General features: G+C 36.6%; 2 protein-coding genes across 6 annotated transcripts in view; one reads left to right on the top strand and one right to left on the bottom strand.

The window, feature by feature from the left end:
• The window catches only part of MOB3B (MOB kinase activator 3B), a 286,933-nt gene extending 273,300 nt beyond the window's left edge, over nucleotides 1–13,633 (bottom strand). For 3 of the 5 annotated variants that reach the window (XM_074200351.1, XM_074200352.1, XM_074200345.1), the window contains exon 1: nucleotides 13,544–13,633. The gene's annotated coding sequence lies outside the window, so the exon portion shown is untranslated. Of the gene's footprint in view, nucleotides 1–13,308; nucleotides 13,517–13,543 lie in introns of those variants that run through there. The other 2 variants (XM_074200346.1, XM_074200348.1) reach the window with 2 other exon arrangements.
• Nucleotides 4,243–4,826, top strand: IFNK (interferon kappa). Its single transcript, XM_074200353.1, is given in 4 exon segments — nucleotides 4,243–4,263; nucleotides 4,265–4,361; nucleotides 4,364–4,390; nucleotides 4,393–4,826. Coding segments are annotated over 4 exon segments (579 nt in total).
• Nucleotides 13,634–14,202: the final 569 nt, after the last annotated feature.

The following is a 14,202-nucleotide window of genomic DNA, read 5'->3' as shown; positions in this document are numbered from 1 at the left end:
CATGTAGAACTGGGAAAACCTTTAAGTGTCATAAAAACATTGAATATTACATGATAAAAAACTGATATAAAGAAATGTAATCTATATAGTTTGTGCCATAAAAAAAGAATAGATTTTTCCAAGAATGTTTTCTTAGTATCTTAATATTGCAACAACCATTCATAATATCTTTTTTTAGTTTTTTTTCAAGACAAGGTCATACAGCTAGGTAATTATTAAGTGTCTGAGGCCATATTTGAACTCCGGTCCTCCTGACTCCAGGGCTGGTGCTCCAACCACTGTGCTACCTAGCTAGCTCTTCATTAATAATATCTTGTATGAAGAAACAGGAAAGCAACTGGGTATAAGAACTATCAAATATGTGACCTAGATAGATAGTCATAGTTATCTTTGGACTTGGCAAAGTGGTCCAAGTATACACAATTAAAAATACAATCATACTTAAATAAAATGTAAGACCAGAAATACTTAATGAATATTCTCCCTCTTTCTAGAAAAATCTTTTACTCTTATCCATTTGTGAATAGAAGAGATATATTAATAGTGATACTATTAAAGAGCATAGGCCTATTTTCTGCTTTTTCTTTTTTCATTCTTGACTATACCACTAACCAACTATTGATTCTCAGCTTCCTCATATGCAAAATGGGAATGATATCATCTGCCCTACCTGCTCAATATAAATTATATATATATATATATATAAAATATAATATATATATAAAACATTATATGCATGAAGGTTTCAGGAAAAATAGTAGTTTGAAATGATTTCTGAAAGCTGAATATAAGAGAAATCATCTTTCTTTCTATATTCAACTTTACCATGTGCAAGGTACCAAGCTAATCATTTAAACATCAATTTATATTTATCAGTGATAGTAAAGACTAACAAACTGACTTGGGGGGGGAGGGAAGCAAGATTAAAGAGAAAAATTGTAAAATTCAAAATAAATAAAATCTTTCAAAAAATATTTATCAATGACATACAAATATCAAGAAGTATATTTTACTATACAGTATGAAGACACTAAAAATACTGGTTTTATTCATATGATGAGATCTTCTTTGTCTCATTCTTAGAATAAAACTGATATTGATATTGGGGCAGATTACTAAATTACAATGGTAAATTGTACAAATATGGAAGTAGTACTTCTATTCAAGACCTACTCTGCTACTTTATTGTCTTGTAGAAATAACACTTCATTCTTGAAGGCTGTGTCAATAAAGCATACATTCTGGGAGGCACTATCAACTGGGAAAAGTTCTAAATAATGGACTTTTATATCTACCATCCATCCAGTTTAGTTAAGCAATATAATGATCAGGATCAGGTAAGCCATGATAAATTTTTTTTTAGTCACCACATCTTTCAAAGACCATCTATTAACTTATAACAGTGTTTCAATACGTTCTGGTGAAGGTAACATTCATATTCAAAAAAATACAGAGATCTTTAAAATTGGTAGAGACAGGGGCAGCTAGGTGGCGCAGTGGATAGAGCACCAGCCCTGGAATCAAGAGGACCTGAATTCAAATCCAACCTCAGACACTTGATAATTACCTAGCTGTATGGCCCTGGGCAAGCCACTTAACCCCACTGCCTTGCAAAAAAAAAAAAAATAGTAGAGATAACCCCAGGAATTCCAACTGTGTCTACTATTGGAAGTCAAATTTTTCAACCATATAAAGCCTCTAAAAACCTGATCAATGTAGTTTAAAAAGATTTAAATTTTTTCAAGCATATAGGGTTTCTCATACCTCTTCATTTGCATCTTCAAAAATAGCTTATGATTTCACACCTAAGGTAGCTTGGTAACATGCCAAGAAGAAAAGGTTTCCCTCTTGGATTTTGAGAGAAGAAGAAATTATCTTCTTTTGAAGGGGGGAGGAGGAAGAAAGAAGGGGAAGACAGAATAAGAACACAAAGAGAATACTTGAGTAAATGCAATAGTTCCTATACTTCAATTTAAAGTAACTCAGTGACACCATCCTGTGAAATCAAAATCAACCTAAAAAAACAATGTGCAATGTGTCTTTGAATGAGAAATTGATTAGAAAGCAATTACTGGAATTATGCTAAATTCAACAATAACTATCAACTGAATGTGATCCATCCAGAATCTATGCAAATTTTCCTTGAGCCTGGTCTCCAAACAATGCTCAACAAAATCTATATCTATTTTATATTTTTTTTTTGTTTAGGCACATGTTGTTTCCCCAACAGACTATAAGTTCCTTCAAGTCACAAACTGTTAACTCCCTACCCCCATTGTTGTATTCTCAAACCATACCTGTGGAATATGCCTAGAAGACATGGAATCCAGTCTGTAAAAAAACTGAAAATGAGAATCACAGAGTGAGCAATTAACTGTATGTTTCTGTTCAGTACTAAGTAGGCTAAAATATATAAGAATATGCATAAAAGATTTCATCAGAGAAACATGATCAAAAAGAAATCTAGTTCTACAGACAGATGACTCTGGTCTAAATTCCAATTCTGGCATTTACTAAGCAGAAAAAGGTACAGTAAAGTGTTAGCTCTGCAATAGTGGTCATAGGTTCAAATCTTACCTTTGGCACTACCTGTTGTACCCTAAACAAATCACTTAGTTCCTTGGACCTCTTTTTCCTCATCCATATAATTAAGAGTCTCTTTACTTCAGGCTAATAATCCTACCTAAAATAAATGATATCACAAACCTCTTTGAGTATTACAAGTATTTTTCATAATATGTGTTATGTAAAATATGAATAACAAATGCCTAGTAAATTAATCATATTTGTGAGAATTTGGTTATTGGGCACCGTCAATAAAGACTTTTTGATGAAGATGATGATTACAAGGAGTGATTAAGCTAACAATTTTCTCATAAAATAATCCATTTCTTTTCTCTGTTTGCAGAAGAATGGGTATCAAGCTAAAAAGATTTAAAAAGATCCAAAAGGCAATCATTTCCAAAAGCACAACATCATCTTTTCCAGAATTACTTAGAACTTCTAAAACTTGGTCCCCAAAGTGAAAATGTCTTTGGCAAGCAAAAGCCCCAAGCAGGAGGGAAAAACTATAAAATACCAATGTTTTGAACTGCTACCTAGAATAAAAACTGGAGGGGTAAAGGCTAGGAAAGGGGGGGATTGGGAAAGACAAAGAAATAATACTTTAAGGAAAGTCACTAAGTAAATAAAACACAAACATATCCCTCATTCATTTAACATATTTGAATTCAAGCAACTGACATTGAACAATTCTTAACTAGTTTTCAAGAGGAAGTAGAGGAGAGGAATATAGCAATAACATAATTGGCTAAACTGGTTTAGTTTTCATTTAATAAAAAACTTTAAAAAGAAACAAAAAATTTATTATGTATCATAAAACATAAGCTGCTCTTTCACCAGTACCACCCTAAAACACCTTAATACCAGAGGGGAATCAGAAGACCTGGGCTCTAGACAAGGTTCTGTCAAGAACTAGCTATGTAGCCATTCTTGGTCTCAATTTTTTCATTTGCAAAGCAAGTTTATTGAATTAGATGATATGTAAAATCTCTCCCTTGATTCTAAATGCTGAAAGTTTACAATTCGTCCAATTCTCCTCTTCTTCTTTCCCATTGTCCTCCTCCTTCTTCTTCCTTTCTGAGAGTGAAATAAATTAAGTAAAAGAAGGAAACGTTTGAATATAGAAAATAATTATAAAATTTCTGAAAAATAAATTCTTGATACTCTGGTAATCTAAAAAATAAAGTCATAAGAATGTCAATTATTAACATCAATTATAAAAAGTATTTGGACACATAGAATAAGAAACTTATTTTAAAAGAGCTAAAATACAGCCCTTTTTACAGATGATTTTTTGCCTGGTCACATTTTTTTCCCCCACTGGATAAATCTACTTATGATAATTCTATAAGCTTAGAGGTTATCACCTCTAGATCACCTAGGATACTAAGGCAATGAAAACAGAAATGCTCTGCTCATTTTATTCACAATTAAAAGTATCTGATAAGATTCCTAGAAGTCAATATGTAGTCATTCAAAGTCAAAAGCCTCAAAGGCATAGGAAAAGGGGTGAACACTGATGTATATAAATGACGAATGAAAACTCCTCCTACTGAAATAAATTCAGGTATATAAAGGAACTACAAGTCAGTATCAAATGTAAAAAAAAAAGTCTGTTAATTCTGTCTTAAAGATTTTAAAAGTTTTGACAAAGTATTGTATCATGTCTAACATCCAAAAATGTTTAAAATTTTCATACCTTTTATTTTTATTAGTCACCAGTGCCTCCTCTCTGGACTGCAACTTACTTTATTCTTACCTAAGAAATGTCAACTAGAATGCCATGATACTTCTGAACAAGACAGAGAGTTTCCTCTCCAATGTCTAAGTAAAAGATAAACTTTGAGCTTTCCCAGGAGCTTTTACCACCTGATCAATCTCTGAAGGATATTAAGATAGTCACCTATGAGATGTCCCAACACATTTTCAACACTTTCAGTTAATATTATCCCCCACTCACTTGGGAAGTGGAAAATATTCAGAAATTTCAAATTGGACTTGATAAGCAAATCGACTATCTACAAAGATGCTTGGAGAAAGATAAGAGAGAAAAGGAGGAGCCAGAGAAAGAGGTAGAAGATGAAATTAGGTACTCACGACTTGATGACTTGCAGCTGAAAATCCTAGAACTGAAGAAATAGTTCAAGAAAATAGACAATTTCCTAAAGAAGAAGAAATACAGCCACTGTGCATGGGTATTAGTCTGACTGGAAATTAGAAGATGTTTCTACATACTTCAAAAACTCATATCACAACTCAAATAATGAGGTACCTTTTAAAAGAAAAAATTTCTTCCCTCCAAAACTTATGCTTATTTTATACTTAAGAAGTAGATTATTTTAATAATGCTGTTTCCTATTGTCATGTATTGTGAATCTATCTTTAGTTCTACTTAGTATCAATTGTAATATGAGTGCCGTTTGCCATCCAATGTTTAGATCTGTATGGTCAAAATCACAGTATTTAATGAGTTGTCATTTGTAATCACTCTTCTAAATGATTACTCATATGCTGAACTCTTTTTTCTTCTTCAAGATTAAAACCAATTAAGGAAAAAGGTGGAAATGTTTAAATGTAGAAGATAATTATTTAACTCAAAAAAATTCTTAAAACTAATAATACTTAAATTATGCCCACTGTTAACATCATTTATAAAGGATATCTGAACATGTGGGCATGAGAATCTAATTTTAAAAGAGCTAAAGTTTAGCCCTTTTTATAGATGACTATGGTGCCTAATTAAATGGGAGTTTTTTTTCCCCCAGGGTAGAGGAGATATTTTGAAAGTCTCTAAATCAATCTCAGTGATTAGACCTCACAAGCAAGTGAGAAAGATAGCAGAGGTAATAAGGAAGAGTTAGTTATTAAAATATTTCTTTATATATACCGCAACATAGGTTCAAAAAATAGTAGAATATATCTCCTCACCTTTTACTTTCTTCATACTTTTACAAGGTCTCACTCCCTTTGTCCTTTTTTTCTTTTTTGTCTCTTCATAAATATTACCAACTCATCCAGTGGTGAGAAGTTCAATGAATACTTAAGCTGCAATTGGGTTTGCCAAATCTACCACTACAGCTCATTAATCCATTTTGGCTCCCTTTGGAGATCATACTAGAATTTTATAATCTATCAAAATGTCTTAATGTACATTATAAAACATCTGGAGGAAAAAAAGACTCCCTTTTTGTGCTTCCAAGCTACAGCTGTGTTTAATATCCTGAAGCCAAATAAGTGAGCAATACATACATACATACATACATATATATATATATATATATATATATATATATATATATATATAATTTCCCTTCTCTTGGATTTCACTTCTGAAAATTACTGATGGAATCAAACTAAAAAAACACAAGAAATATAAAATCTGATAAGGCTAACAATAAATTATAAAAAAATAAAATATGATATAATGAAAAGAGGAGCCATTCAGAGGTTTTTAAAAAATCAGGTTCAAGACTCCTGACATTTAATTAGTTTTTTAAATTTTTTTAAATTTAAGACAATGAGGTCAAGTGACTAAAGCAATTATTAAGTGTCTGACGTGAGATTTGAACTCAGGTCCTCCTGACTCCAAGGTTGGTGTTCTATCTACTGTGCCACCTAGCTGCCCCATTTAACTAGTCTTTAATGATAGATCACTTTATCATTCTGGGCCTCAGTTTCCTAATCTCTGAAATCAAGGAGTTGAACTAGATGGATAAGGTCCCTAAGGTCTAATTAAGATCCCTTCCATTTCTAAAATTCTGTGATTCTCTAAGAAGTAGATTATAAAAAACAGAAATGGCAAGATTTTCTATGAAAACTATTTTTGAACTGTGAAGTTTCTCTATTGCCTCAAGGAAAACTTCATTTTCCATATTTCCTGGACAAACAAGAAAAGAAGTTATTTGTACCAAAAAAAAAAACCAAACCTATAGGTATTTATAATGATAATAATAAGGATGATGATGATGTTAATCTTTTATTCTTGAAGACCATGATATCAGAAATGTTATGCCATGACATGTACATGAATTGGATTTGAGTGAGGAGGTGCTGTGCTAAGTCACCAGACTCACTTTCTCTTCCAAAACTATATGGTTCCAAAGACCAGATATGACTGGAGTAATCAGGATGACTGGAGATGGTCAATGTGAGTCAATCAGGGGTTAAATGCTTCATCCAAGGTCACACAGCCACACATGTGACTGAGGCATTTGAACTCATGTCTTCCTGATTTCAGAGCCAGTGCTTTTGCCATTTAATATGGGAGGTGTAACAGTGAATAGAATGCTGGATGAGGCTGTAGGAAGATCTGAATTCTAATCTGACTTTACATACTTATTAGCTATATTATCCTGAGCAAGTCATTTATCCTCTGACTTATTTTCCTTACCTGTAAAACTGGGATAAAAGTAGTTCCTATCTCCTCAGGATGTTGTGATGATCAAATAAAATAACATTTTATTTAAGGTTTTGCAAACCTTAAAGCACTTGATAAATGTTAGTTGTTACTTTTGTTGTTATTATTAATATTTTATTTTGGGAAGTCTAAAATATACCACAAAGTTAGGATATACCACAAAAGCAGTGTTTTCCACTAATTTACTTTCATTTTATATACAAATGTGTGAAGCCTGCAGATTTTTACTTTTTGCCATTCAAATAAATTAAATATGTGTTTACCTGTTTAGCTACAGCCCACATTAATTTACCACTTGTCTAATTAGTTTGTGTCTTTCTTAATTTCAGAGAGTGGAATTGTGACCAAATGATGTGTTACCTTGGACATCATAAAGTCCAATTGTTGATTCATGATGTGTTTCTTGATAATGTGTTTCTTGAGTGGAATGTATAGAGAGTACTCTATGTCTATGATAACTACTAGATTATAAATTATTGAGGGCAAAATTGTTCCTTATTTACTTCCTGTATATCTCTCAATACATAGCACTACCTTGCAGTATAATGTGCCATGTAAATATCAGTTGACTATGGTATGAATTAATTTTTATCATTCACAATGTATTATTTCAACTAATTTCAGAAAATAAATCTCCTTTCATACATTTAGCTATTGAAATAAAAATTGGGCAATTTATTTGGCAAAGCTGAGGAGACTGAGACTCAGTAAAGTTAAGCTCTCACAGTGGTAGCTCACAGCAGAATCAGAATTTGAATCTAGGTCCCCTGACATGAAATCCAAGACACTTTGGAGGCTGTGGATATTTCAGGTCAATAAAAGAAAAGCTTAGTGGAGAGAGAATTAAATTTGGAGTTTTTCAGACCTGGGTTCATATCATGTTTCTTATATTTTACTAATTGTGTGACCACCTCTATCAGCCTCAGTTTTCTCATTTACAAATTGGAGATATCTTTAATACCTAACTATGTGGTATTTTTTGGTAAGTTCTAACAAGATAAGGGAAAGTAATGCTTTGCAAACCTTTAGTGCTAATGTTTGCTACTATTAACATCAATTGGAACTTGATGAAACCAACTCCTCTCAGCAGTTCAGAGAGCTAGGACAACTGTACTAGACTGGCTATGGACTATGTAATCACCATCCAAAGGAAGAAAAACAAAACAAAGCAAAACATTAAAAAAAAAAACCTCCAGAATCTGATGAACACTTCATAAAAATTTTCTCATTTATCTCTTTCCCTTAAACCTAATTCCTCATACCAAAAATAATTAATGCTAATCTATAAACACATTTATCAAAATATATATGTACATATTTTGTTTGCTGCTGAGGGGAGGGGGGTGGAAAGGAGGGATGGAAGGAAATTTTGTTACTTGAAAATATGCACGTGTAAATGAATGAAAATAAAATTTAAAAAAAATAAAAAAAACCCCAATAATTAGAGCTGTCTGAATGTAGAATAGGATTGTCCCTTATGGTAATAAGTTCCCTTTCCCAGATCTGAATTTGACTGAGGCAATGCTTATTCAGTGTTAAGGCTAGCATGAGGCAAAGAATGGCATCTTTTACCTGATCACAAAAAAAAAAGAAAAAGAAAAAATCAATATGGAATGGAAAGACTCTTAGCTTAAAAAGGCCAAGTTCTACTGCTGCATCAGGAGCCATCTCCAGTGATCTTGATCTATACCTTACCTATATCTGAAAGAAAAAGTGAGACTGTGGTGACTTTGCACAGTCCTCTCTCACTTAAATCCAATTCATATGCATGTCTTGACATCACCTCCCTGTCATCATGGTCCTCTTCAAAAAATAAGAACAAACAATAAGTTCTCTACCACAAGAGGACTTAAGGGAAAATAGGGGGCCAGTTTTCAGGGATGTCATAGCTGGGATTTATGATTCACCTATGGTTTGAATTTGATGATTTTAAGGTTCCTGTCTGAAGATCAATGAATTTGTGAAATATTTTTCCATCTTTTTTCAGAAATGTTCATCTTCAAACAAGGATAAAATATAGAAAATGTTTCTCTGAGGACTCCAAAGAGAAGGGAATTTACCTTCTGCAATCACTAGAATTTTCTGGTAGAGTTTTTGTGCAAACCTCAATCACACTTTTTAATTCCTGTTCAGATAATATGTACAAGCTAAAATTGTCTATATGTGAAGGACATCTTGCATAGGAAGTCAGCCTCAAATAAAAGATTTTGTCAAGAAGTTAAAAAGAAAAAATGATGGGGGGATCAAGCAAGCAAATAGAAAAAGAAAACAATGGGTTGAATTAGTGCATAAATCATTCAGCAAAAGGAAATAGTATTAATCAGGGATAATTTTGGGCTGTCTGTAATGGAGAATACCATCTATATCCAGATAAAGAACCATGGAGTTTGAACAAAGTCCAAGGACTATTCCCTTTAATTTAGAAAAAAAACTGATATCTTATTGTCTGATCTTATTATCTCTTATACTTTATGTTTCTTTCCTAAGGCTATGATTTCTCCCTCATCACACTCAATTTGGATCAATGTGCAACATGGAAACAATGTAAAGACTGAAACTGTTTTCTGTAGGGGGGTGGGGGGAGGGAAGTAAGATGGGGGAAAATTGTAAAACTCAAAATAAATAAAATCTTTAATAAAAAAAAGAAATAGTATTGTCCAAACTTTAATCAATAAAGCAGACTACTACAGTTTGCAGTTAGTTCTGCTGTCTATTGAATTTGTAAATTGAATATAAAATACAAAATTATTATTCTTCATGGATTTCTTTTAAAGTGTCATTGTCATTGCCCTCGAACCACTCTCTTTGTATGATGCCAGTGCTTCTGATTTCTGTAATTTACAATTGTGCCTTTCCCTAAGTGTAAGTAAAATAGGAGTACGGGAGTGACTAGAGAACTGATCAAGAATTTCAATAATTTCTAGCCATCAGAATTGTTCATGGAATATGGAAGGAAGTCATACTATGATTTTATCTTCCATTATATTTATGCTATTTTCTTCACCAAACTATGACAGAAGAAATGTATTGCCATGGACATTTACAGAGGAATTGTTCATGAAGTTTCTAGTAAAAAAAAAAACACAGTTCTGCGTTCCTCCTTACATAATACTATCTTTAGGAAACATTTTCATTATGAAAAAGTTTTCAATTAGTGATAACTGGACATAAGAAAACAAGGAGGCCCTGTTATTCCTTAGTTAATCTACTGATGTTTACTTGGCTCTTTTCATATGAAGTTAATCACAAGCTCTGCAAACAGAAGAGTCTGAGCAGCCGTGAAGGCATTTTTATGTACTATTAAACCTTTGAAAAAGGTGCCCCTGGTGTATTACAGTAAACTTTGTATCTTCACTGTCACAACTGTAAATGTAACTTTTTCACTGTAACTTTTTTCACTGTAAATGTAACTTGGCTTAATTCAATAGAAAGACCGCCTTGACTCACTCTAATACTATCACCAACATTATCCTTTTTTTAGGGTTTTTTTTTAAAGTTTTTTTTTTGCAAGGCAATGGGGTTAAGTGGCTTGCCCAAGGCCACACAGTTTAAGAGTCTGAGGTAGGATTTGAACTCAGGTCCTCCTGACTCCAGGGACAGTGCTCTATCCACTGTTCCACCTAGCTGCCCCAACATTGTCCTTTTCAGATCTCCTTTATATATCTTCCCCAACTCTCCTGCTTGTATAGTTTTATCCCCAAGACTTGGCAGAATGCCTAGAATGCAGTTAAGTGCTTAAGGACACTTTGAATGTGCTATTTAAATGTCAACTCTTGTTTTCTGGCATTAAAAATGACAGTCTGAAGACACAGTGAGTAGAATGCTGTACTTCAAATCTGAATTCAAATCTGGTCTTACACATTTACCAATTGTGTGATCCAAAGCAAGTCACTTAATTTCTATTTACTTCAGTTTCCTCATCTGTAAAATGGGGCAAATATTTAAAGTACCTGCCTCCTTGAGTTGTTGTAAGATTCGAAAGGGATAATAATTGTAGAGTACTTAGTACAGTCACTTATACATAATAAGTGCTTTAGAAATTCTGGCTATTATCATTATTAACTACTATAGTTACTATTTATAAAAAGAAAAAAACATATCCAATCTTGCAGTACCTTACACCACCCTTAAACATTTATATTAGGTGACTTTCTACCTTGCTTGTATTTTAGCCTGCCAAACCAGCCTATCAGTGTTCTGGTTTAAATTGCAGGGTGACAGAAATGACAATGTAGATCACATCCTTAGCATACATAGCACCCATGGAATTTTCAGTTCTAATGAACTGTGCCAAGGAGGTGAGCCACAGTCATTCATTCAATTTGAGGTTCAGTGCCATCCTTCTTCCCCCTGAGGGATCACTGGACGCAGAAACTATAGGCGTTATGCAAAAAAAGTTGGACAAGAGACTGAAGAAATGAAGAAAAGAATATTCCCACCTCAAGCCTACAGAGGTCTGGTATCTCAGTAAATGTGCTGATTGGAAAACATCTTCTGCATATTTGTTTTGTTAATAATACACTAAATATAAGCGATTTTCTGGCCAATGTTTCAATTGGACAGTTGGACACAACACCTTTAAAATGAAAAAATTAAGGAAGCTTGTCGATGATTTAAGCGATGTAGCACTGTACTAATCGTCCTATTATTTAGACCCTCATGCTCGTAAATATGTCATTCAACAAATATTAATCAAGTGCCTACTATGTCTCCATTTTAATCTGTGCCATAGGAAGGTACCAAACTTTGATCTGCTTCTTCTGTAGCTAACAATAAAGCCAAAACTTTAACTTGTGGCATTCCAGTTTGCAAAATCAATGTTTACTCGAAACCCTACAGCAACATTACCCCGACTCCCAACCAGGATGACATGAAAAGCTTGGAGATCTTTGAATTCACATAGTCATTCCAGCTGGGTCGATTGAGTCTCTATTTGCAGTTGATACAACTATCCAGATGCCTCCCCTCCTCCACAACACCCCACACACACACTCCCGCCCCCAGCTACAGATAACCAGGACCCAGGAGAACAAACTTCTCCAAATTTTGGAATTTCAAGCTGCCCTGCTGTATATTTGCGCTTGGGACTGAAGTCAACTGGCCCCTGGAGTAAAATTGCAGTGTATCTCTGGTTTAATTGGCTCTTTTTCTTCCTTTAAGTTAAAAGCGGCGCCTTTTTCAGATCGATGCACTTTTTGAATTGCGGGTGTGATTAGATCTGGGAAATGTACCCTCAGCTACAAGAAGGGGGAGGAGCAGGGGAATCTAGTAACTTTGCCTCTGTCCTTCAACCACAGGTCTGGCGGGATGTCTCCAGGAGTGGTCTACATCGGCAGGAAAACCACCGGAGAAAGCTTGCTTTCTAGTCCCGGATTCTGACCCTGAGAATGTCTGTTACAGGAAAGAGGAAAAGTAAGGGGTTTCCCTCCTCCAACCTCGAGGCGACCCCCTCCCCCTCCAGTTCTCCCTCTCGATTTCTCCGCCAGATGTTTAAAAGGCAAACAATGCGGGGGGAGGGGGAAAGAGATGCGCAGCGGGATCTGGAGTAGCAAAAGGCCATTCCTTAAGGGCCAAGAAAACACTGTCCCTCGTCAGGGACCTTCCACACCAGACCATGACCCAGCGTCAGGAGGATGTCTGCACTTGCTAGCCTTAAATATAACTTCAGTGGTCCAAACCTTAATTAAAATGGACTCGGGGTGGGGCCACGTGCTAACTGAAGGAAGATTGGAGGGTTGTTTTTATCATCTCCACTCCCGCCCCTGGGAAAAAGGGAGGGGCTGTTTCCAGATGTTTGACAGTAGTTGGCCCATCTGCCAAGTACCCCGCTTGCTCTGGGTTTACCCCACCGAGGTTTAGCAGGCTATCCCAAAGAAAAACAGAAGCCACTAGAAGGAGAAGTACAGTCTTCCCCTGACAACCCCCCAAAATGAGTCATTTAGTTTGGATCGCCAAGAGGTCAGCCTCTCCCTGTTGTCCTGGGTAACTCCTCTTTCAAAAGTTTGTTAGAGACCTGCTGTGTCTTCCCAGACGCCCCACCCCCATCCCAACACAACAACACGCGAGTGTAGATGTGCTCACGCATACACATATACAAACACATTTAATACACACACACACACATTTCTAGCAAGAGAATTGGGCTGGTAGGGAAATCTCCTCTAAAAGGAGTTCTAGATCATTATTATTTTTTTGATCGCGCAGTGATTAAAAGCATAACCAAGGAACATTTAAGATGAAGGGAGTTCGAAGACGGCAAGAGTGAATTTAGAATGAAAAGGAGAATCCTCCCGGCCTAGTGAAGGGATACGTTCTGGGGTGAAACTTACGGGAAGCAGGGGGAGTGCTGGAGGGGGAGGGAGCGATCTGCCAACTTCTGCCACAGGATTGCACAACTCCTTCAGGTGTGGGAGAGCCAGCGGCTCGCCTCCGTTGCCCTGTCCAGCCCCGTCTCCCTCCTCCTCCCCTCTCCAAGCACAAAGCAGAAGGAAGCTGCCGCCGGACCCGGAGGGAGGCGGCGGCTGCTCCGCCTCTGCGCCCCTGCTCCCCGGGTTGTTATTTTACCTTCAGTCCTGGAATTCTGCCTTCTCTCGCTCTCTCTCTGGATTCCAAGACTAGGGAGAGGGTCACCTCGTTGGCCAAAGGGAGATGCGGACGCAATGGAACTCCAAAGGTGGTGCAACGTGAAAGGCGCAACGCCGCCGCCCCAGCAAGAGATGCAATCCGCCCGCCCGCGCCGCGTGCGGGGAGCCGAGCTGGTCGCCGCCAGCCTTCCGCCGCGGCCTGCCACTAGCTGAGCACGGGGGCGGGCTGCCCCCTGGTGGCCGCTGGCGCCGCGGCGGCCCTTCGCGGCGTGGGGGCGAGCCGAGCAATTGGCGCTCCGATTGACCTGGCCCTCGGGAGCCGCAGAGCCGGGCAGAGCGGGCTCGCGGCTCCGACACGAGTTACAGCGGAGCTGCTGGGACCCCCTCCGCGAGACGCAACAGCCCGAGCCTTCTGTTGTCCCGTGGGTTCCCGTTCCCCCCTCTCAGCGGATCTCTACAATCTCCCTTGAAGGCATGGGCCTGAGCATTTACTGCCCTTCCCCCAAAACTTTCCACTGACTCCTCATTGCCTATAAAATGAAATACAAAATCGTTGAGCTGGCACTTAAGGCTAGCCACAACCTGGCTGCAGCCCCCCCCTTTTTTTAACAACACTATATATATTTTTTCAAATAAGAA

This window comes from Macrotis lagotis, chromosome X (genome assembly GCF_037893015.1).
Source record: "Macrotis lagotis isolate mMagLag1 chromosome X, bilby.v1.9.chrom.fasta, whole genome shotgun sequence".
In the NCBI taxonomy this organism is placed as follows: Eukaryota; Metazoa; Chordata; class Mammalia; order Peramelemorphia; family Peramelidae; genus Macrotis; species Macrotis lagotis.
The sequence above is the reverse complement of the archived record's forward strand: the minus strand, read 5'-3'. Positions and strand labels throughout refer to the sequence as shown.